The sequence below is a fragment of the Mobula hypostoma genome, chromosome 6, assembly GCF_963921235.1.
Source record: "Mobula hypostoma chromosome 6, sMobHyp1.1, whole genome shotgun sequence".
NCBI lineage: Eukaryota > Metazoa > Chordata > Chondrichthyes > Myliobatiformes > Myliobatidae > Mobula > Mobula hypostoma.
Genome location: NC_086102.1, coordinates 77223180 through 77246689, shown reverse-complemented (window position 1 = coordinate 77246689; position 23510 = coordinate 77223180). Strand labels below are relative to the sequence as shown.

Here is a 23510-nt window from a genome sequence, read left to right as displayed (position 1 = left end):
CCTGCTGAGTTCATCCAGCGTACTGAAAGTATTGCTTTGATCACAGTATCTGCAGATTATTTTGTGTTTAGGATCTGGGGGTACATGTCCACAGATCACTGAAAATTGCCTCACAGGTAGATAGGGTAGTTAAGAAAGCTCATGGGGTGTTAGCTTTCATAAGTTGAGGGATAGAGTTTGAGTCACGAGGTAATGATGCAGCTCTATAAAACTCTGGTTAGGCCACACTTGGAGCACTGTGTCCAGTTCTGGTCACCTCACTATAGGAAGGATGTGGAAGCATTGGAAAGGGTACAGAGGAGATTTACCAGGATGCTGCCTGGTTTAGAGAGTATGGATTATGATCAGAGATTAAGGGAGCTAGGGCTTTACTCTTTGGAGAGAAGGAGGATGAGAGGAGACATGATAATGGTGTACAAGATATTAAGAGGAATAGATAGAATGGATAGCCAGTGCCTCTTCCCCAGGGCACCACTGCTCAAGACAAGAGGACATGGCTTTAAGATAAGGGGTGGAAGTTCAAGGGGGATATTAGAGGAAGGTTTTTGACTCAGAGAGTGGTTGGTGTGTGGAATGCACTGCCCGAGTCAGTGGTAGAGGCAGATATACTAGTGAAGTTTAAGAGACTACTAGACGGGTATATGGAGGAATTTAAGGTGGGGGGGTTATATGGGAGGCAGGGTTTGAGGGTCGGCACAACATTGTGGGCAGCAAGGGCCTGTACTGTGCTGTACTATTCTATGTTCTATGTTCTAGATGTTTGTGTAGCGGAAAACTTTGCATCTGGTGACCACAATGCCATTAGTTTTAGAGTAAGTATGGAAAACGATAGGTCTGGTCCATGGATTGAGATTCTAAATTGGAGAAAAGGTTAGCTCTGATAGTATCAGAAAGAATCTGCCAAGTGTGGATTGGAACAAGCTGCTTTCTGGCAAAGGTGTACTTGGTACGTGGGAGGCCTTCAAATGTGAAATGTTGAGAGTACAAAGCTTGTATGTGCCTGTTAGAATAAAATGTAAAGATAGGTTAGGGAACCATGCTTTTCAAGAGATATTGAGGTCCTGGTTAAGAAAAAAACGAAGAGGTACAAGTGGTGATTGCTAAGTTTGTAGCCTAAGGTAGAAGGAGATGAGTTATACAGCTCTCGTTACATGCTGTTCAACTCTTTGTGTGATTATACAGAAAGTTTGAGGTTAATAATTCATCAGGGGTGATTGATAGGTTTGTGGCCTCTGGTAGAAGGAGATGAGTTATTAACTTCAAACTTTCTGCATAATCACTCAAAGAGTTGAACTGCATGTGCATGTAACGAGAGCTGTATAACTCATCTCCTTCTACCTTAGGCCACAAACTTATCAATCACCCCTTGAATGTAACAGGTATAGGCAGGTTGGAACAAGTAAGTTTATGGAGTATAAGAAATGCAACAGGGGTAAAAGAAGGCATGAAGTTGCTCTAGCAGACAAGATGAAGGAGAATCCTAAGGGATTCTACAGGTATGTTAAGAGCAAAAGGATTGCAAAGGACAAAATTGGTTCTCTGGAAGATCAGGATGGTAATCTGTGTGTGGAGGCAAAAGAGGTTGAGGGAGATCTTAATAGGTTTCTTCCCATCTGTATTTACTGGGGAGATGGACAGAGTCTTTAGAAGTGAGGCAAAGCAGCAGAGAGGTCATAGACCCTACACAGATTACAGAGAAAGAGGTGTTTGCTATCTTGAGGCAAATTAAGGTGGATAAATCCCCAGGACCTGACAAAACCTGTTTCTTCGGACCCTTTGGCAGGGAAGTGCAGAAATTGCAGGGACCCTAGCAGAGATACTTAAATTATCATTAGCAACTGGTGAGGTACCAGAGGATTGGATGATAGCTAATGTTACTCTACTGTTCAAGAAAGGCTCCAAAACTAAACTAGTAAATTATAGGCCAGTAAGCCTGATATCAGTGGTGGGAAAGTTATTAGAAGGTATTCTACGGGACTGGACAAATGAGTATTTGGAAATATGGGGACATATCAGGGATAGTCTGCATGGTAGGTCGTGTCTAACCAAGTTTTTTGAGGAAGGTACCAAGAAAGTTGATGAAGGCAAGGCAGTGGATGTTGCCTACGTGACTTTAGCAAGGCACTTGACAAGGTTCCACATAGGAGGTTGGCCAGAAAGGTACAGTCACTTGGCATTCAAGATGAAGTGGTAAACTTGACTAACCATTGGCTTTGTGGGAGAAGCCAGAGAGTGTTAGTAGATGGCTGCTTCTCTAGCTGGAGGCCTGTGACTAGTGGAGTGCCATAGAGATTGGTGCTGGGTCCATTGTTGTTTGTCATTAATATCAATGATCTGGATGATTATATGGTAAACTGGATCAGCAAATCTGTGGATGACACCAAGATTGGGAGTGTAATGGGTATTAAAGAAGACTATCAGAGCTCGCAGAGGGATCTGGACCAGCTGGAAGAATGGGCTGAAAAAATGGCAGATGGAATTTAATATAGACAAGTGCGAGGTGTTGCACTTCGGTAGGACCAACCAGGGTAGGTCTTACACAGTGAACGTTATGGTACTGAAAAGTGCAGTAGAACAAAGGGATCTGGGAATACAGGTCCATAATTCATTGACAGTTCTGGCACAGGTACAGTAGCTAAAAAACTTCCTAAAGAAACTCTGTAAAGAAAACTTTCGACACATTGGCCTTCATAAATCAAAGTATTGAGTACAGGAGATGGGATGTTATGTTGAAGTTGTAGAAGTCATTGGTGAGACCTAATTTGGAGCATTGCATGCAGTTTAGCCACCTACCTACAGGAAAGTTAAAAATAATGTTGAAGGAGTACAGAGAAATTTTACGAGGATTTTGCTGGGCTGGAGAACTTCAGTTAAAAAGAAAGATAGAGTAGGTTAGGACTTTATTTCTTGGAATGTAGAACACTAAGAGGAGATTTTGATTGAGGTATACAAAATATGACAGATATAGATAGAGTAAATGCAAGCAGGTTTTTTCCACTGTGGTTGGGTGAGACTACAAGTAGAGGCCATGGGTTAAAGATGAAAGGTGAAAAGTTTAAGGAGAACATGAGGGGAAACTTCTTCACTCAGAGGGTCATGAGGATGTGGAATGAGCTGCCAGCACAAGTGTTGCATGCAAGCTTGGTTTTAACGTTGAAGAGAAGTTTGGATAGGTACCTCGATGGTGAGGATGTCCATGGTCTGGGTGAAGTTCAAAGGGACTAAGCAGCTTAAATGGTTCAGCACAGACTAGATGCTGTACTTCTCTGTGACCCTAGGGTTCAGCTTTAATTACTTACCTGATGTGTATTTTGACTGGAGTTGGGATATGGCCTGGCCTTTCTGCTTGATTGTTTTTTGAAGAACCTTCTGATATTCCTTTTCCTTCTGGGCTAACAACTCCAAAAGCCTGAAAGATCAGAATGAAAAGATCAACTGCACTGAGAGATAGATTTGCATTTCATGAGCTCAAGGCGTTGCAGAGTTTTTTCACAGTAGTTATGTACTTCTGAAGTGTAGTCACTAATATTCGGACCTTTGATAGTACACCTGCTTCACTTTCAACCTTTCATTAGATTTTTAGCCTTCCCCTTAGTTACCATTTGAGTTATAGAGAATACTAGAATGATTGCAGCACCAGAAAAAGACCTTTTGAATTGAATTTATTTAAATCTTACATCCATCCCACAACGTGAGGGAGTAACAATCTTTGCGTTACAACTCTGTTGCAAGGTACAGACATGTGAATTTATAAGTCTCATGGCTTGTAGAAAAATCCTGTCCTGTAGTCTGTTGGTCCTGCTTTAATGCTGTGGTACTGTTTGCCAGATGGAAGCAGCTGAAACAGTTTATGGTTGGGGTGACTGGTGTCCCTAATGATCTTCCAGGCCTTCTTTACACATCTGCTGCTGTAAGTATCCTCAACGAAGGGAAGTTCACGTCCACAGATGCACTGGGCTGTTCATACCACTCTCTGCAGTGCCCGGCGATCAAGGTTCCCGTACCAGGCAGTGATACAGCCAGTCAGGTTGATTTCAATGGAGCCCCTGTAGAAGGTCTTGAGGATCTGGGGCCCATACCAAACTTCTTCAGTTGCCTGAGGTGGAAGAGATGCTGTTGTGCATTTTTTGCCCCAAAGCTGGTGCATACAGTCCAGGTGAGATCATCGGTGATGTGTATACCGAGGAACTTGAAACGACTCACCCTCCCAACTGCAGACCCATTGATGTTGATCGGGCCGAGCCTGTCTCCGTTCCTCCTGTAATCCACGATCAGCTCTTTTGTTTTTTGGACATTGACGGATAGGTTGTTTTCTTGGCACCACTGTGTCAGTGTGTCAACCTCTCCTCTGTAGGATGTCTCATCACTGCTAGAAATAAGACTGATCAATGTCTTGTCATCTGCGAATTTGATCAGCAGATTGGAGCTGTGTGTGGGTCTTTAGCCAGCTTCTCAAAGCATTTGCTTATAATCGAGGTGAGTGTGGCAGGGCGCCAATCGGTCAGGCATGCTAATGTGGTTTTCTTAGGTACAGGGACAATGATGGATGATTTGAAACAGGAGGGCACTACACACTGGCAGAGGAAGAGATTAAAAATGTCCGTAAACACACCAGCCAGGTGTTCCGCACAAACCTTGAGGACCCAACCTGGAACGCAGTCCTGCCCCTCTGCTTGCGGCTTTTGACACGTTGGAATGTTCTACGTACCTCAGCCTCGGAGATGAGCAAGGAGCCGGTCTCATCGGTGGCTCTCCTTGGGGGTTCAGTCTTTTTTTTTTTTCGCAACCAGTACTTCAATAATGTATATAGCCCAAAGAGAAAAAAACTAAAACGTGAAGCCCCTCCCACCACCCCCCGCCCCAAGACACCAAGGCAAAATCTAAAGCAGACCCGCCGGAAAGAAGCAAGCGCTAAGACTACCCCCATGACTTCCGGTATACGCTCCCTAAAAAAAAGGTATAAATATGAAAAAGATCAGCTAATTGTAAAACAGTAAAAAAGTAAGAAAAAAGGTAACTCAATTAAAATACACACACAACAGAACAAAAGCCAGAAAATATATATTAAAAAAACCCACAATAAACCCCAAACCCATGAATAAACAAAAAAACAACAAGAAAAAATAAAATTATTAACATAAACTAGTTATAAAAAGCAAAACAAAATAAAATTTAAAAAAAACTACAAAATTTAAGGCCACACAGGAAATACATAAGATGACAAACAGGAAGTAACCACCCAAAATCCCCTGGGAAAAGAAAGAAATGACGCAGTTAAAAAGAAAGTTTAGCAACCATATTAAGAAATCAAAAAAATAAACTTTTCTGCCCAAATAGGGCACGAAAAAGTTAAAACCAACCAATTCACAGCCTCCGATCAATGGAGATAATTAAAAAAAATAGCAATTAAGATGTTGAGGTGACAATTGATCCAGATAACTCTGGGCATCCGATGGAGAATCAAAAAAACGAAGGACTCCATCTGACATGCGAATCCTTAGACGTGCAGGGTACAGCAGCGCTGGTCTTAAATCCATCTTATAGAATTCCGACATCACAGATCTGTAGCGAACCCGTTGGTCCCAGATTGGTTTACTGAAATCTTCCACGAATCGGAATTTAAGATCCGAAAAATCAATAAAACCTTTAGATCGAGCGAATCGAAACAGTCTCTCCTTATCTTGAAAGTAATGAAAACGTAAAATAACATGCCTAGGTCTATCTGACCTAGACGAGTGTGATGGGATTCTGTGAACACGATCCAGTAGCGGTGGTTGGTCAGGAAATAGGGGGTTCAGTCTTATCATCCTCAAATCAAGTGTAAAAAACATTTCGCTCATCCGCGAGCGAGTCGGCAACGTTGGCTGTACTGCTGTGTTTCCTCTAGAAGTCGGCGATGATGTACAGTCCTTGCCACATGCTGTGTGTATCGTTGTGCCTGGATTTTGTCTCTGTGTTGCCGTTTTGCCACCTTGATGGCTCTACGTAGATCATAGTGGCATCTCTGGAGCTCCTGCTGGTCTCCGGAGGTGAAGACTTTATCCCTTCCACTGAGAACAACAAGCACTTCTGGTTTGGGTAGACCCGGAGCAATTTTTGGGGAACAAAGTCTTCACTGTACTTCTGAATGAAGCTTGTGACCACTGTGTATTCGGAGATGTTCTCACCTTGAAATACCTCTATCAAAGTAGTCTTGTAACATTGAGTCTGACTGGTTGGACCAGCAGTGGATGGTTTTCACTATGGCCGCTTCCTGTTTCCGTTTCTGCCTGTAAGGCAGGCAGGAGCAAGATGGAGGAATGATCAGACTTTCCATTTGACTGACTATGCCTCTGCTGGTGTTCCTCTAAGGAGATGTGGTGATGCAGCTAGCTGAGCCATTGCCCCAGACAACAATTATACCAGTGCCCAAGAAGAATGATGTGAGCTGCCTTAATGACTATTGCCCGGTAGCACTCACATTGACAGTCATGAAATGCTTTGAGAGGTTGGTCATGACTAGACTGAACTCCTGCCTCAGCAAGGACCTGGACCTATTGTAATTTGCCTATCGCCACAATGAGTTAATGGCAGACACAATGTCAATGGCTCTCCACATGGCTTTAGACCACCTGGACAACACAAACACCTACGTCAGGATGCTATTCATTGATTATAGCTCAGCATTTAATACCATCATTCCCACAATCCTGATCGAGAAGTTGCAGAACCTGGGCCTCTGTACCTCTCTCTGCAAATGGATCCTCAACTTCCTAACCAGAAGACCACAGTCTGTGTGGATTGGTGATAACATACACTCCTTGCTGACGATCAACGCTGGCTTAGTAGTGCTTAGTTCACTACTCTACTGTCTATATACACATGACTGTGTGGCTAGGCATAGCTCAAATACCATCTATAAATTTGCTGATGATACAACCATTGTTGGTAGAATCTCAGGTGGTGACGAGATGGGGCACAGGAGTGAGATATGCCAACTAGTGGAATGGTGCCACAGCAACAACCTGGCACTCAATGTCAGTAAGACGAAAGAGCTGATTGTGGACTTCAGGAAGGGTAAGATGAAAAAACACATAACAATCTTCTTAGAGTGATCAGAAGTGGAGAGAGTGAGCAGCTTCAAGTTCCTAGGTGTCAAGATCTCGAGGATCTAACCTGGTCCCAACATATTGATGTCGTTATAGAGAAGACAAGACAGCAGCTATACTTCATTAGGAGTTTGAAGAGATTTGGCAAGTCAACAAATACACTCAAAAACTTCTATAGATGTACCGTGGAGAGCAGTCTGACAGGCTGCATCACTGTCTGGTATGGTGGGGAGGGGGGTGCTACTGCATAGGACCGAAAGAAGCTGCAGAGGGTTGTAAATCTAGCTAGATCCATCTTGGGCACTAGCCTACAAAGTACACAGGACATCTTCAGGAAGCAGTGTCTCAGAAAGGCAGCGTCCATTATTAAGGACCTCTAGCACCCAGGGCATGCCCTTTTCTCACTGTTACCATCAGGTAGGAGGTACAGAAGCTGAAGGCACACAGTCAACAATTCAGACACAGCTTCTTCCCCTCTGCCATCCAATTCCTAAATGGACATTGAACCCCCGGACACTACCTCACTTTTTTAGTATACAGTATTTCTGTTTTTTGCATGTTTTTTAAATCTATTCAAAATATGTATACTGTAATTGATTTACTTATTATCATTATTATTTTTAGAAACATAGAAACATAGAAAACTTACAGCACAGTACAAGCCCTTCAGCCCACAATGCTGTGTCGAAAATGTACTTATTTTAGAAATTACCTTGGGTTACCCATAGTCCTCTATTTTTCTAACCTCCATGTACCTATCCAGGAGTCTCTTAAAAGACCCTATCGTATCCACCTCCACCACTGTCTGTGGCAGCCCGTTCCATGCACTCACCACTCTCTACGTAAAAAACTTACCCCTGGCATCTCCTCTGTACCTACCTCCAAGCACCTTAAAACTGTGCCCTCTCATGATAGCCATTTCAGCCCTGGGAAAAAGCCTCCGTCTATCCACACAAACAATGCCTCTCATCATCTTATACGCCTCAGTTACGTCACCTCTCATCCTCCGTCATTCCAAGGAGAAAAGGCCAAGTTCACTCAGCCTATTCTCATAAGACACGCTCGCCAATCCAGGCAACATCCTTGAAAATCTCCTCTGCTCAGTTCTGGTCACCTCACTACAGAAAGGATGTGGAAACCATAGAAAGGGTGCACAGTACTCCAATTAAGTTCTGATCTGGGTCCTATATAGCTGTAACATTACTTCTTGGCTCTTGAACCCAATCCCACAGTTGATAAAGGCCAATACACCGTACGCCTTCTTAACCGCAGAGTCAACCTGCGCAGCAGCTTTGAGTGTCCTATGGATTTGGACCCCAAGATCCCTCTGATCCTCCACACTGCCAAGAGTCCGACCATTAATGCTATATTCGGCTATCATATTTGACCTATCAAAATGAAACACCTCACACTTATCCGGGTTGAAATCGAACTGCCACTTCTCAGTCCAGTTTTGCATCCTATCAATGTCCTGCTGTAACCACTGACAGCCTTCCACACTACCCACAACACCTCCAACCTTTGTGTCATCAGCAAATTTACCAACCCATCCCTCCACTTCCGCATCCAGGTCATTTATAAAAATCACAAAGAGTAGGGGTCCCAGAACAGATCCCTGAGGCACACCACTGGTCACCAACCTCCATGCAGAATATGACCCATCTACAACCATTCTTTGCCTTCTGTGGGCAAGCCAGTTCTGGATCCACAAAGCAATGTCCCCATGGATCCCATGCCTCCTTACTCTCTCAATAAGCCTTGCATGGGGTACCTTATCAAATGCATTGCTGAAATCCATATACACTACATCTACTGCTCTATCTTTATCAATGTGTTTAGTTACATCCTCAGAAAATTCAGTCAGGCTCGTAAGGCACGATCTGCCTTTGACAAAGCCATGCTGACTATTCCTAATCATATTATGCCTCTCCAAATGTTCATAAATCCTGCCTCTCAGGATCTGCTCATCAGCTTACCAACTACTGAAGTAAGACTCATTGGTCTATAATTTCCTGGGCTATCTCTACTCCCTTTCTTGAATAAGGGAACAACATCTGCAACCCTCCAATCCTCTGGAACCTCTCTGGTCCCCAGTGATGATGAAAAGATCATCGCCAGAGGCTCAGCAATCTCCTCCCTCATTTCCACAGTAGCCTGAGGTATATCTCATCCGGTCCAGGTGACTTATCCAACTTGATGCTTTCCAAAAGCTCTACCACATCCTCTTTCTTAATGTCTATATGCTCAAGTTTTCAGTCCACTGTAGGTCATCCCTACAGTTGCCAAGGGTCTTTTCTGTAGTGAATACTGAAGCAAAGTATTTATTAAGTACTTCTGCCATCTCCTCCAGTTCCATACACACTTTTCTACTGTCACACTTGATTGGTCCTATTCTCTCACATCTTATCCTCTTGCTGTTCACATATTTGTAGAATACCTTGGGGTTTTCCTTAATCCTGTCCGCCAAGGTCTTCTTATGGCCCCTTCTGGCTTTCCTAATTTCATTCTTAAGCTCCTTCCTACTAGACTTGTAATTTTCTAGATCTCTATCATTGCCTAATTTTTTAAACCTTTCATAAGCTTTTCTTTTCCTCTTGACTAGATTTTCAACTGCCGTTGTAAACCACGGTTTCTGTACCCTACCGTCCTTTCCCTGTCTCATTGGAACGTACACAAATATCCCCTGAATATTTGCCACATTTCTGCCGTACATTTCTCTGAGAACATCTGTTCCCAATTTATGCGTCCAAGTTCCTGCATGATAGCTTCATATTTCCCCTTACTCCAATTAAACGCTTTCCTAACTTGTCTGTTCCTATCCCTCTCCAATGCTATGGTAAAGGAGATAGAATTGTGATCACTACCTCCAAAATGCTCTCTCACTGAGAGACCTGACACCTGACCAGGTTCATTTCCCAATACCAGATCAAGTACAGCCTCTCCTCTTGGAGGCTTATCTACATACTGTGTCATGAAACCTTCCTGAGAACTCCACCCCATCTAAACCCTTCGCTTTAGGGAGATGCCAATCAACGTTGGGGAAATTAAAATCTCCCACCACAACAACTCTGTTATTATTGCACCATTCCAGAATCTGTCTCCCTATCTGCTCCTCGATGTCCCTGTTACTATTGAGTGGTCTATAAAAACACCCAGTGGAGTTATTGACCCCTTCCTGTTCCTAACTTCTACCCACAGAGACTCAGTAGATAATCCATCCTTCTCTGCAGTGGTGACACCATCTCCGAACAGCAGTGCCCACCTCTTTTGTCTCCCTCCCTGTCCTTCCTGAAACACCTAAAGCCTGGCACTCTAAGTAGCCATTCGTGCCCCTGAGCCATCCAAGTCTGTAATGGCCACAACATCATAGCTCCAAGTACTGATCCACACTCTAAGCTCATTGTTCACGATGCTCTTGCACTTAAATAGACACATCTCAAACCATTGGTCTGAGCGCAACCCTTCTCTATCACCTGCCTATCTTCCCTCTCACACTTCCCTCTACAAGCTTTCTCTATTTGTGAGCCAAACGCCCCTTCCACCATCTCTTCAGTTCAGATCCCACCCCCCCAGCAATTCTAGTTTAAACTCTCCCCAATAGCCTTAGCAAACCTCCCTGCCAGGATATTGGTCCCCCTCTGATCCAGGTGCAACCCACCCTTTTTGTACAGGTCACACCATAGTATTAATTTTTCCCTCTCTCTGCTAGATTATGTATTGCATTGAACTGCTGCTGCTAAGTTAACAAATTTCATGTCACATGCCAGTGATAGTAAACCTGATTCTGATTCTGATTCTGAGGTTCAATCCTCACCTCCAGTGCTGTCGGTGTGGAATTTGTATATTCTCCCTGCGACTGTGCGAGTTTCCCCCCACATCCCAAAGACATGAAAGTTGGTAGATCGATTGTTCAAAATTCAAAGTTCAAATTCAAAGTAAATTTATTATCAAAGTACGCGTTATGTTACCATATATAACCCTGATTTTCATTTTCTTGCAGGTATTTACAGGAATAAAGAAAGACAACAGAATTTTTTGAAAAACTATACAGAAACAAGGACTGGCAAATAATCAATGTGCAAAATGAAACTAAGGTTTTTCTCTATTCAAATCAAATAAGATAATACCACGCCTCTTTGAGGGGAACAACCCTGATTTCCCCAGCCTGTCCAAATACCCAAAGTCCCTCATCCCACGATCCATCCTAATAAAAATATTTGGCTCCCTATGCCTTCACATGTTGTCTAGAGTTGGACACAATCCATGAGTTACCACTGAAAATCTGCATTATAATGATCATTGACATAACTTCCTTTTTTAAAGATATAACAGGATCAAAATAGCTTCATTAGTACCAAGATGTTGGTTAAAGGCAAGTTGAACAGGATAGAGTTGAGTAATAAGACAGATGTTTAGTAGACTTTTGAAATTCAATGACACTCTAAATGCTCGTTCTGTTGTTAATAACGCATGCATTAAATGTAATAATGGGACTGGGGTGGCATGCAATAGGAGGGCGTGCATTGGGGAATGAGCACTTAGTTCTTCTCCAGATAACTTACAGGAATCGACCACAATCCCAGGATAAACAAAAGCTATTTATAACCAAAGGACAATACTGCAATGTAGAAAGCAGGGTGACCCATTTGCTAACTGCAACGTCCCACAAACTGCAAGTAGTTAAGATCACTAGGTTCATTACTTCCGTTTATTGGTTGAAGGATAAATGTTGTTAGGTACAGAGAGAACTGACCCTTCCCCCAGCCCGTTATGCTGTATAACTGTTTCTATCCATCTAAGTAGGTAAGAGGGCTACAGTCTCCCATCACACACCCTCAGTACTTGAGTGTCCTGGCTTGTGGCATCGCGTCCTGGTATGAGAATTCTAATGTACATGGTACAAAGTTTAAAGTTCAGAAGTAAGGTCTATTATCAGAGTGCATACATGTCACCACACACAACCCTGAGATTTTTTTCCTGCGGGCATACTTAACAAATCTATCTATAGAAAAGTAACTGTAAACTGTAAACATCAGGAACTGTAAACTGTGCAAATGCAGATAGAAATAAATTGCAACACAAGAGTTGCAGAGAGATGTGGATACAGACTGGTCTATCATGGCACCACTGAAAGCATCAACAGGAGGTGCTGCCTGCAGAAAGCAGCATCTATAATCAAGGATCCCCACTATCTGGGTCAAGACCTCTTCTGGCTGTACCGTCAGGCAGGGAATACTGAAGTCCCACTCCACCAGGTTCACAAATAGTTACTTTCATGGTTCTTTGTTCTGACCTACACAAACCTAACTCTACCTCAGTGATAGGATACTACAGACCACCTCTTGCAGTCCTGTGAACTTGCCTCCAATTGCTCTTTTTGTACTAATGTCCTTTTTTACTATATTTATGTGTAACTGCAGCCTAAAGTTAACAAATGACCCTTTGCTAGATTGAACTGTACTGAATATGCCTGGACTGTTTTGATGACTTGTGGTTTACTGTTTTACATTCTGTGTTTTTCGCTCTTTTTTTTTTACCAGTTGCACGATTTGTTCATTTTTTTTTTGCACGTGGGAGGTTTGATGTTTTTCTTTGAAAGTGTTCCATGGTTTTCTTTGTTTCGTGGCTGTCTGTGGAAAGACGAACCTCAGGGTTTTATACTGCATATGTACTTTGATAATAAATGGACTTTGAATCAGTGTGTTGCCTGATCGATGTGTCCATGATCCTACTGCAAACCTGGTTTTCATTGTGCCTGCACAATACTACACTTGCGGCTGACAATAAACCTGACTTGATTGAATTGCCATGTTCATCAGGATACGAAGCCACACAGATTTTATCATCTAACTACGGAGAGTAATTAGAAAACCTTTCAAAACAGTATCAGTTATTATTAGGGGCATTTAATACAAGAGAAGAGAGGTTATATATCAACACTGTTGAGAACTCATCTGCAGTTCTGTGTACAGAATTAGTCACTTTTTTTAAGGAGAGATATCAATGTGCTGGAGGCAGTTCACTAGATGAAATAAATGGGAAGATCCAAGTCCTTGCTTAGGCAGGAGTTAATTCCAGCCTTGACCAACTTCTCAATATGCTTCATCACTGCGGAAGTGGGAACTGCTAGGTGATAGTCATTAAGGCAGTTCACCCTGCTCTTCCTGGACACTGGTACGATTGATGCCCTTTTGAAGCAGCGGGAACCTCAGACCACAGCAGTGCCATTAAAGATATCCTTCAACACTCCAGCCAGTTGATTGGCAAAGGTTTTCAGTGTCCTACCAGGTATACCATTAGGGCCTGATGCCTTTTGAAGGATCTTCTGACGTCAGCCTCTGAGACAGAGATCACAGGGTTGCCAAATGCTGCAGGGATTTGCATAGGTGTTGTTTGATTCTCCCTTCAAAGCATCCATAAAAGGCATTCAACTCATCGGCAGTGAAGCATCACAGCCATTTATGATGTTAGGCTTCACTTTGTAGGAAGTAATGCAGAGTTGAGTAGATTCTTCATAAAGCAAGGGTTTTGAAATGTTACCAAGGGTGGACATGAGTACATAGTTGAACTTATAATCAGCACAGCTACTTTGCTACTGAATGGTGAAGCAGACCGAGGACTGAGGGGCCTACTCCTGCTCTTGGTCCACATGTATTTATGAAGTAACTGCAGGTGGTGCATGGGAATTGAGTTATACAGCACGAAAACAGGCCCAGGCCCGTCAGCCCAACTCCTTCATGTTGACCAAAATACCGATCTGAACTAATTCCATTTGCTTGCATTTGGTCCTTTAAACTTCCCTAGCCATGAACTTGTCCAAGTGGTTTGAAATGTTGCAATTGTACCGGTGTCTACCACTTCCTCTGGCAGTTTGTTATAATAACCCATCACCCTCTGTATGAAAAAAACTCGCTTCTCAAGGCCCTATTAAATCTTTCCCCTCTCAGCTTAAATCTATGCCCTTCAGTTTTAGACTCCCTTACCCTGGGAAAAAGACAATGACTGTCCACCTATCCACTACCCTCATGATTTTATTTATTTATTGATTGAGATAAAGTGTGGAGAAAGCCCTTATGGTACTTTGAGCCACGCCTCCCAGCGATCCCCTGATTTACCCCTAGCCTAATCACATGACAATTTACAATGGCCTATTACCCTACCAATCAGTACATCTTTGGACTGTGGGAGGAAACTGGAGTACCTGGATGAAAGCCACACAGACACGGGGAGAACGTACCAACCCCTCACAGGCAGTGGTGGGAATTGAACCTGGGTGCTGATACTGTAAGGCTAATCCACTACAAACCTCCAAACAGAGGTTCCCAACCTGGGGTCCTCAGACCCCTTGCTTAATGGTATTGGTCCATGGCAGAAAATGGTTGGGAACCCCAGCTCGATAAGGCCTTCGTAACTCCAAGGAAAACAATTCCAACTTATCCAGCCTCTCCTTACAACTCAAGCTCTTTAATCCTGGCAGCATACTTTTTCTCTCTAGTTTAATACCATACTTAATAAAAAAAGATAAGTTCAATACCTGTTTGTCTCCTGTTTCATTTCCCCCAGCTGCACGCTCAGAGGCTCCCCTTGGCACCGCAAGTGATGAGATGTGGCGGAACTAAAGATACTTGCTCCCGAGGTAATGGGATGCCCCTTGTTTTCCGGCAATGCTGCCCTCGGCTGGTAGATGTGATCCTCTACCTCATCTCCATCTCTGTCTGCCCCGTCGCCCTCTGAGATAGGCCCAAAGTGAGAATGCAGCTCTAAACGAAATCACCTTTGATATATTAGAAACCAGCCATTAAACAATAAAGTTAAAAGCCCTGATCTGCAGTATGTTTAAAAATATAATTTTAAATAAAAACTATTTAATAAATAGTTATAGGGTTATTTAATGTTCCTGCAAATGTACACACAATGTTATTTCCAGTTTGATACTTGTGGGAGATTACATACATTGTGGAAGGGAGTTAGGGCTTTACTCTTTGGAGAGAAGGAGGATGAGAGGAGACATGATAGACGTATACAAGATATTAAGAGGAATAGATAGAGTGGACAGCCAGCGCCTCTTCCCCAGGGCACCACTGCTCAATACAAGAGGACATGGTTTTAAGGTAAGGGGTGGGAAGTTCAAGGGGGATATTAGAGGAAGGCTTTTTACTCAGAGAGTGGTTGGTACATGGAATGCACTGCCTGAGTCAGTGGTGGAGGCAGATACACTAGTGAAATTTAAGAGACTACTAGACAGGTATATGGAGGAATTTAAGGTTGGGAGTTATATGGGAGGCAGGGTTTAAGGGTCAGCACAACATTGTGGGCTGAAGGGCCTGTACTGTGCTGTATTATTCAATGTTCTATGTTCTATACTGCGAGGCTTTAATATGACTAGGGTTGCCAACTTTCTCACTCTCAAATAAGGGACAAAAGTAGCAGTCAAATATGGGACACTTGTGTTTACCCTGAGAAAGACTACCATGACCACGAAGCCTTGCGCGGGCACTTGTGTGCACATGCATGACGTGTGCATGCATGTACGATTTTCTTTCTACAAATCGGTTTTGGTTTAATCTTCCTGATTCTGTTAAGTGAAACTACACCGTACATACATTATTTCTACTTTATATAGGCTATATTTATCATATCATTCCTGCTTTTACTATATGTAAGTGTTATTTTAGGTTTTGTGTGTTATTTGGTATGATTTGGTAGGTTATTTTTTGGGTCTGGGAACGCTCAAAAATTTTTACCATATAAATTAATGGTAATTGCTTCTTTGCTTTACACCATTTCAGCTTACAAACGGGTTCATAGGAACGCTCTACCTTAGGGAGGGAAATACGGGACAAAGGCGGTCCCATATGGGACAAATCAATTTAGCCCAATATACAGGATGTCCCGGCTAATACGGGACTGTTGGTAACCCCAAATATGACTGACCACCATGATGGTATTTTGCACTAAATTGTTTTTATTCTAGTTTTGTGTGTAATTTATGTTTAATTTATGCTTTTTTTTAATGAATGCTGCTTTTCTGGAGCAGCACACAAAAAGACTGGAGGAACTCAGCAGGTCAGGCTGCATCATGGGAGGGAAATGGGCAGTCGACATTACAGGCTGACCCAAAACAAGGACCACAAGACCATAAGACCTTAAGTCATAGGAACAGAATTAGGCCATTCTGCCCATCAAGTCTGCTCTGCCATTCCATCATGGCTGATCCCGGATCCCACTCAACCGCATATACAGCTGCCTTCTCGCCATATCGCCATATCCTTTGACACCCTGTCCGATCAGGTAATTATCAACTGTCTATTTCCGTCCATAGATGTTGCTTGACACACTCTAGTGCCTTTGAGTGTTGGTATGGAGCCCAGTGGACACCTGGGCAAGTTGATTTGAAAATAAATTGCTATTTCTATTGCCAAAGGAATGGTGATTGAATATTGGGATTTGTCACCCTCTTCTCCACATATTTACTTTGAAATCAGTTGTTTATGTCAGGTGAGCAATCGGGTGACATGGTAACCCAGCAGTTAGTGTAATGCTGTTAAAGTGCCAACAACCCAGGTTCCTCCGGGTGCTCTGGTTTCTACCCACATTCCAAAGATGTACACATTAGTTGATTAGTTGGTCTCATGGGTATAATTGAATGGCGCAAGCCTGTTGTGCCGAAAGGGCCTGTTACCATGAAGGAGTGAGTGAAGGTATGCAGATATCACATTTAAACCAAGCCTTAAATCAGGTACTTCTAATTGAAATACTATCAACCAGGTGATATCTCACTGACCCATCACGGCTCTCTTGATCCTATCTGAGAAATGCAGTTCCTCTCACATTAAAACCCAGTTGAAGTGGGATCTAATTATCACCTGGCACATTTTGAATAACTCTTCAATATAAGAGATAGTCTTCAAGTTTGAATACTGTGGTAGTTCCTGTACATGGGACATCTGCTCGAGATGTTATCTTACATACAGAAATTAAAAGGAATGAATCATAAATATTTCAACACTATTTCTGTTTGAAGCTTGAAAGTCTCAGTAATGGTAGAGAACCTAAATCATTGGTGAGGTATGTTGCTGAGCTGGCTTTCAAAGAGCAAGACATTATGTACCTGGATTAAGAACAGTCACCGCAGCTTGAACTGCACGGCGGATAATGTTGTCCATTGCAAACATCCAGTGGGGCTTGATATTATGATGTCGTGCAACTCTATTAACCTAAAACAGCGGAAAGGTTTTTATTTTATTGCAAAGAGAAAGAAAAGAAAAATCAAACATGATTCTGTCATTTTCATCGGTCTGCTTTCCCCATTCAATCCCTTCCTCTCTCATTTCATTTATTCAGCCTCACTATACATGTATCCATTGAATGCTGTCATTAAGGAATAAGGTTGTCACTATCATTTGGCAATGCAAATTGGTAATATTTTAATGCATCCTTGGTTCTTTAACCATCATGATATTAAAACATTAGGGGAATGTCATTTAATGTTGATTGACTGGGAGTACCAGAAAGATTGCTAAAAGGTAATTGACTCGGCCAGTTTCCAGTCTATTGTCAATGCTCTATAATCTGACAGTAAGAAGATGCTGAGTCTGACAGAATTACCCAGTTTGTCTCCTTGCCAATTCCACTTTGAGCAATGTTTTGTCATCACTATCCCATCCACCTTCGTGTAGTACACTGCAAAGAAAAATTACCTTCTCTGTTTCCATCTCATCAAGATTATGTCAATTTTGTTTAGCATTCTTGTCTCTTTTTATGCTCCAAGAAATTATTTCAGGAAAGAGTCTGACTCCCTATTTAAAATTCTCAATGTTGAAGCATAAAAGGTTCAAGAATACTTCTGTCAGATGGAGCTCGTTTGTTCTATTGCATCTTGCCTGCTCTATTTCCACATTGGAACTCTTCAGCCTAAACACTTTTCAGGATCCAAATCAGATTTATTTCCAGTGATGTGAAATGTGTTGTTTTGCAGCAGTGGTACAGTGCAAAGACACAGAATTACTATAAATGATGAAAGTAAACGAGTACAGCAGAAATGGAATAATGAGGTAGTGTTCAGGGGTTTACAGACTCTTCAGAAATCTTATGGCGGTGGAGAAGAAGCTTGTCCATTATATTCTGAAATCTTCTGTGTTCCAGTATTTGGAAGTGATGTTATCTGGAACCATTAGGAACTGACACTATCTTTGCTACTGACCTGTTCATCTGTTTAATGTCAGTTACATTACTCACCAAGGTTTCTTGCTCTGTCTCACTCTTATTTCTGACTTTCAGCTGCATTTTTCTAAACTTTCCTCACTTCCTCAGTTCTTCGTCAATAGTTTTATTCATCAATAGCTTTTGCCCTCTTAATTGATGGTCTGATTTGTTTCTTTGACTCAGTACTGCAAGTTTTATTTACTTCACCCCTTTACTAGCTGACAGGTTTAGGATACCTACCTCCTCGATCAGTTCAGTAATCAAGTGTAAGTATCATCCGCCTTTTACCACCTTGAACTGAAACTATTTTGTTGAGTATTTTAGTCAATCTACAATCAAATCCAGAACTAGTTTCCACATCAATTTGCTTTCTTTGGTGTTTTTATGCATCAAACATAAAAGCTGTGTAGGAGTCATGTATCAATCTTCTATCTGCATTGTATTTCGTGTTGCATGGTTAGTATGTTTACTGTGGTAGTTAGTCACTTAGATGGGGGCTTGGAAAAAGCATAGTTACATATTCATACTTTTGTCTTTAGTTCAGTCAAGCTAAGGGAGTGAGCTAGGGGAAATATTTTTTTTTGTTGACTGTTTAATTATGTTGAAGTAAGCTCAAGTACATTTAATATGCTAAGACTTTATTTTGTTATAATGCTAGTTTTAGTTTTATCAGTTTTTAGGACTTCGAGATAGTTTTGCCAGTTTGCTAATAAAGATTGAACATATTCTTCAACTTTGGAGCCTTGTTAATGGATTATGACTGGAGAGCGTATCATACAGAATCAACCCTCCCCCCCCCCCACCTTTCCCCCTTGCTTAGTCTCTAAGCGGTATTGGTTTGTTTGAGTAGCCACTACAAGTTGCATTCAGTTTCTAGCTTCCTGTGTGTTACGAAGCTCTTGAACTTGGCACTGTATAACCAACCAAGTCCTCCTTTTCAATGAACTCAACACTTTTCCTAAGGTTACTGCAAGCCACGTGCTTCCTGAAGACCTGAGCCTGAAGACTCACACTCTGCATTTCAGGAACACCTTCTTCTCCTCCACCATCAGATTTCTGAATGGTCATGAACCTATGAATACTACCTTGTTGTTCCTCTTTTACACTATTCTTTTTGTAACTGTCCCTTGTCTGGTGGAGGGGCAGACAACTTTTGTAGCATCTTGCATGCCCAAATTCACATTCATGAACAGCCAATTAAGTAATTGAAAAATAGCTATATTAATGGCTAGCTTTGTGTTGGGCACGTGGCCAAATTGTTAAGGCGTTCATCTAGTGATTTGAAGGTCTCTAGTTCGAGCCTCAGCTGTGGCAACATGTTTGTGTCCATGAGCAAGGCACTTAATCACACATTACTCTAGTGTCTGTGCGAGGAGTGGCGCCCCACACAGACTTCCAATCTGTATGAAAATGCCCAACGCAGGCCTCTCATGGTCTGAGTCGATGTTCCCCTCCCTATATTAATTAAAAAAAAAACAAACTGTATTATTTAAAATAAGAAGGGCATTTAAAACAGCTTAAATATTGTGCTCAGCTGATGAGCTCACAAGTAATCTAATGCTGGGTGGAATCAGGATATGGCTGGTGAGGAGTGGTTTGCAGGTTTGGATCTGACACTCATCAATCTCCTCTTGCATGGTCCTTAACGTCCCATTTTTGAACAATTGTTATGAGCCTGACATGGCCGGAGCAAAACCTGACTATATGTGGCGATTTGAACTGTAATGGAAGGCAGGCAGTTCGTGCGGCCACTACAGAGCTCCAGGGATCCAGGTTCAATCCTGGACTCAGGTACTGTGTGGAATTTGCACATTGATGCTCATTGCCCCTTCAACCGTGTGAATTTCCTCAGAACCCCTCTCCCCACGTACCTACCCCCCGACCCTCAGAGACCTGACTTCTTCCCCCATTATTTGGTGGGTTAACTGGCCACTGACTATTATTCCTCATGGTGAAAGAGTCAGAATGAGGTTTCATATCATTGGCATCTGTTGTGAAATTTGCTGTTTTGTGGCAGCAGTACATTGCAATACATAACAAAAATACTACAAATTACAGCATGAAATATATAGAAAAATTAAATAAATAGTGCAAAAAGAGAACAAAAAGGTAAATAGGAAGGTAGTGTACATGGGTTTTTTGTCTATGATGGAGCCGGTTGTGTTTAAAACTTTCTGCAGCTTTTTCCAATTTTTACGTCTTGCACTCTACTACTGCCACAAAATGTCAAATTTCATGACATATTTATATCAATTATAATAAACCTGATTTTGGATCAATAAATAGACCACTATGAGTCTTGCCATTTGTTTTATTCTATTGTCAGAGAACTTACCGCATCCTGAAAAGCAAACAAAACTAACTGGGACTGGTTGATGGAGATGGGATTGAAACTCAAGTTCAGCTTGAATTTGGATATGGCACTGGCCATCACTCTCTGCTCCGGAAAGCGAATGAAATCCCGCAGGATGCTGATTATCTGCTTTATGTGATCAACTGACAGTTTAAGCTCTTCATGACCCTAGAAAATAAAACAAGCCATGTGTTCAATCTAATAAGGAAAGCTGGCGGGGAATGACTGGAAAAATAATACAAAAGGGCATCCAAAATTGAGTAAAGAGAAGGAAAAAAAACACTAATAAGATGTCTGGCTGCTCAGAATGTTGGCAACTACTGAGGTGTACATTATCTATTAATGAAGTTATAGTAAAAAATAAATAATGGATTCCTAGAATAACATAATACAGAGGCAGGCCATTTGGTCCATCGCATTCATGCTGACCATTTTGCATATCCACCCTCTGTTCCATGTGTGGGTTGGTGGGACTAGGCGAGATAGTAGTTTGGCAGGGCTGAAGGGCCTGCGACTTTAATCCCATCTGGAGGTGACATGGGAGCCTCACTTCATGGAGCTGCATACAAATCAAGCCCACACCAAGCCCATGTGCATGTTCTACACTCGCTTGCAAATCACCAGGAATGGTTCACTGTGCCACACTATTGCTAAACAGCATGTTACTCAGGTGAACGTAGTGGGAAATACATGCTCTTAATGTAGGTGTGGGTATTCACCTGAAAGTGGTGGCGGGCACTCCCCCGAGAAAGAGCAGAGAGACTTTTGAAACGTGTCAAAGCAAGCTTCTCTTGATATGGGAACACTCATGCTGACATCCAAGAGGCATGATGGAAAAATGCCTCAATCTTCAGCACCATCTCGACCACCACGATTCACAAAAAGAAAACAAATTTGATTTGATCTAATTGGCTACCATCAGGGGTGGTAGAGCAAAACCGAAATAAGTAAAATCGACAAAAATATTTCAAGCAAACAGAACTATCTCAATTCAAAAATATTGTTTCTCCTATTTCCTTACAACACAACCAGCTCTCACAACAACTCCATCAGTCCCATTCCTTTACCTATTTCTCTCTCACATATTCATCAGCTTCCCTTCATTTCTCCTACCATCTGCCTATACTTGGAGTAAAATAATTCACAAACCAGCACATCTTTGGAATGTGAGAATGAGCAGGAGCAATCAGAAAAAAACAGGCACAAATGGAGGGAGATCATGCAAACTCCACAGTGACAGCACTCTTCAGCAGGATGGAAGCCGAGTCACTAGAACTACAAAGTAGCAGCAATGCCTCTGATGACATGGTGCCACGTGACAGGGGAAGATATTGCCAGTGTGCTATATATAACAAAGTAACAAACTTAATTACTTAGCTGCAAGGAGTGTGTGCAATCCACCTACCTGGTGCAGATTTTCCAGCAAGTTGGAAACAACCTTATCCTGGTCCACATTCAGAATTTTGTAGAGAAGGCATCTGCGCTTGCTGTCGTTCTTTAGCAGGAATAGGCTTGTGTCTATCTCATCAGAGGAAACAGGACTGCTCCGATCGTCCGTGGATGAAGATTCATCAGGGAGACTATATCACGGGATGGCCATTGAGGTTAGTGACAATCATTAGCAAAAGAGCACATGTTAGCAACATTAATGCTCAGCGCCATTTAACTAACAGTGGAGCAACTATTAATGTTGGATTTGCAAATAAGCTGATCAATAACACATACTTTATAGTTTACTGTCGCTAAACAATTGATACTAGAGCGTACAATCATCACAGTGATATTTGATTCTGCTCTTTGTGCTCCCTGGAGTACCAACTGATAGTAAATATTAAAATTTTAAATTATAAATCATAAATAGAAAATAGAAAATAGAAAAAGGAAAGTAAGGTAGTGCAAAAAGACCGAGAGGCAGATCCGGATATTTGGAGGGTATGGCCCAGATCTGGGTTAGGATCCGTTCAGCAGTCTTATCACAGTTGGAAAGAAACTGTTCCCAAATCTGGCCGTACGAGACTTCAAGCTCCTGAACCTTCTCCGGGAGGGAAGAGGGACGAAAAGTGTGTTGGCTGGGTGGGTCGTGTCCTTGTTATATGTGTATAGTAGGATGTCAAGGTAAAATACTCCTTCGGAGCAATCAGATAAAAAGGTAACAAAAATAAAAGCCAAAGATGAAACCATTAGGCCTTCTAGGGAACAGCAGCTGGTCAAAGCTGGCAAGAGCATTATCTGATAATCGGTGATCAAAAAAATGTCAGTCAATCTCTAGGGGAGTACAACTAACAAACTCATGCAAGCAACAGTGAATGTAAGAAAAAAGGAACATGGTACACAAATGGCCTCTCGAAGCTGCTTTAATGTTGGAATATGGATGACAATGCCAATAACAGACAAAACAATTACTGAGGATAATGGGTAAACACAAGCGATCCTGCAGATGCTGAAACCCAGAGTAACACACATAAAGTGCTGAATGAACTCAGCAGATGGGGCAGCATCTATGGAAAGCTTTCACCAGCATCAATCTGGACATCAGAAGTTTCGAGAGGAAGGGACATCAATCAAGTCCACCTCCCGAGGATAAAAGGCAATTCGTGGCAGTGTAATAGAGCTTTGACCAGTGGTTAATCAGCACTTTGCATTAAATAGTAAAAACAAATTAAAGGAAGGCAGCGGCAAGCACAGTGACCGTCGAGTGAGTGGACATTGTCAGAGTGGTGATCTTAAGGCCCTTCAAGGTTTCAGGCAAGAGAGGCTTGACACAGAGAAAGCAATGGAAAGAAAAACAGAGCCTTTTTCCTTTTCTTCTTTTTACCTGCTCGGCTATGACAGTAGGGATGCCAGGCAGGATAGTGAAATGCTCC

At 42.2% G+C, this 23510-nt stretch overlaps 1 protein-coding gene across 1 annotated transcript in view; it reads right to left on the bottom strand.

Annotated features, from left to right (window-relative positions):
- map3k15 (mitogen-activated protein kinase kinase kinase 15) overlaps positions 1-23510 on the bottom strand; it is a 160181-nt gene that overhangs the window by 7681 nt on the left and 128990 nt on the right. The window contains exons 21-25 of the mRNA XM_063051041.1: positions 22052-22226; positions 20629-20814; positions 17200-17305; positions 14623-14848; positions 3300-3409 (exon numbers count right to left, since the gene is read on the bottom strand). Of these exons, the coding sequence (XP_062907111.1) occupies positions 3300-3409; positions 14623-14848; positions 17200-17305; positions 20629-20814; positions 22052-22226 (803 nt within the window). The remainder of the gene's footprint in view (positions 1-3299; positions 3410-14622; positions 14849-17199; positions 17306-20628; positions 20815-22051; positions 22227-23510) is intronic.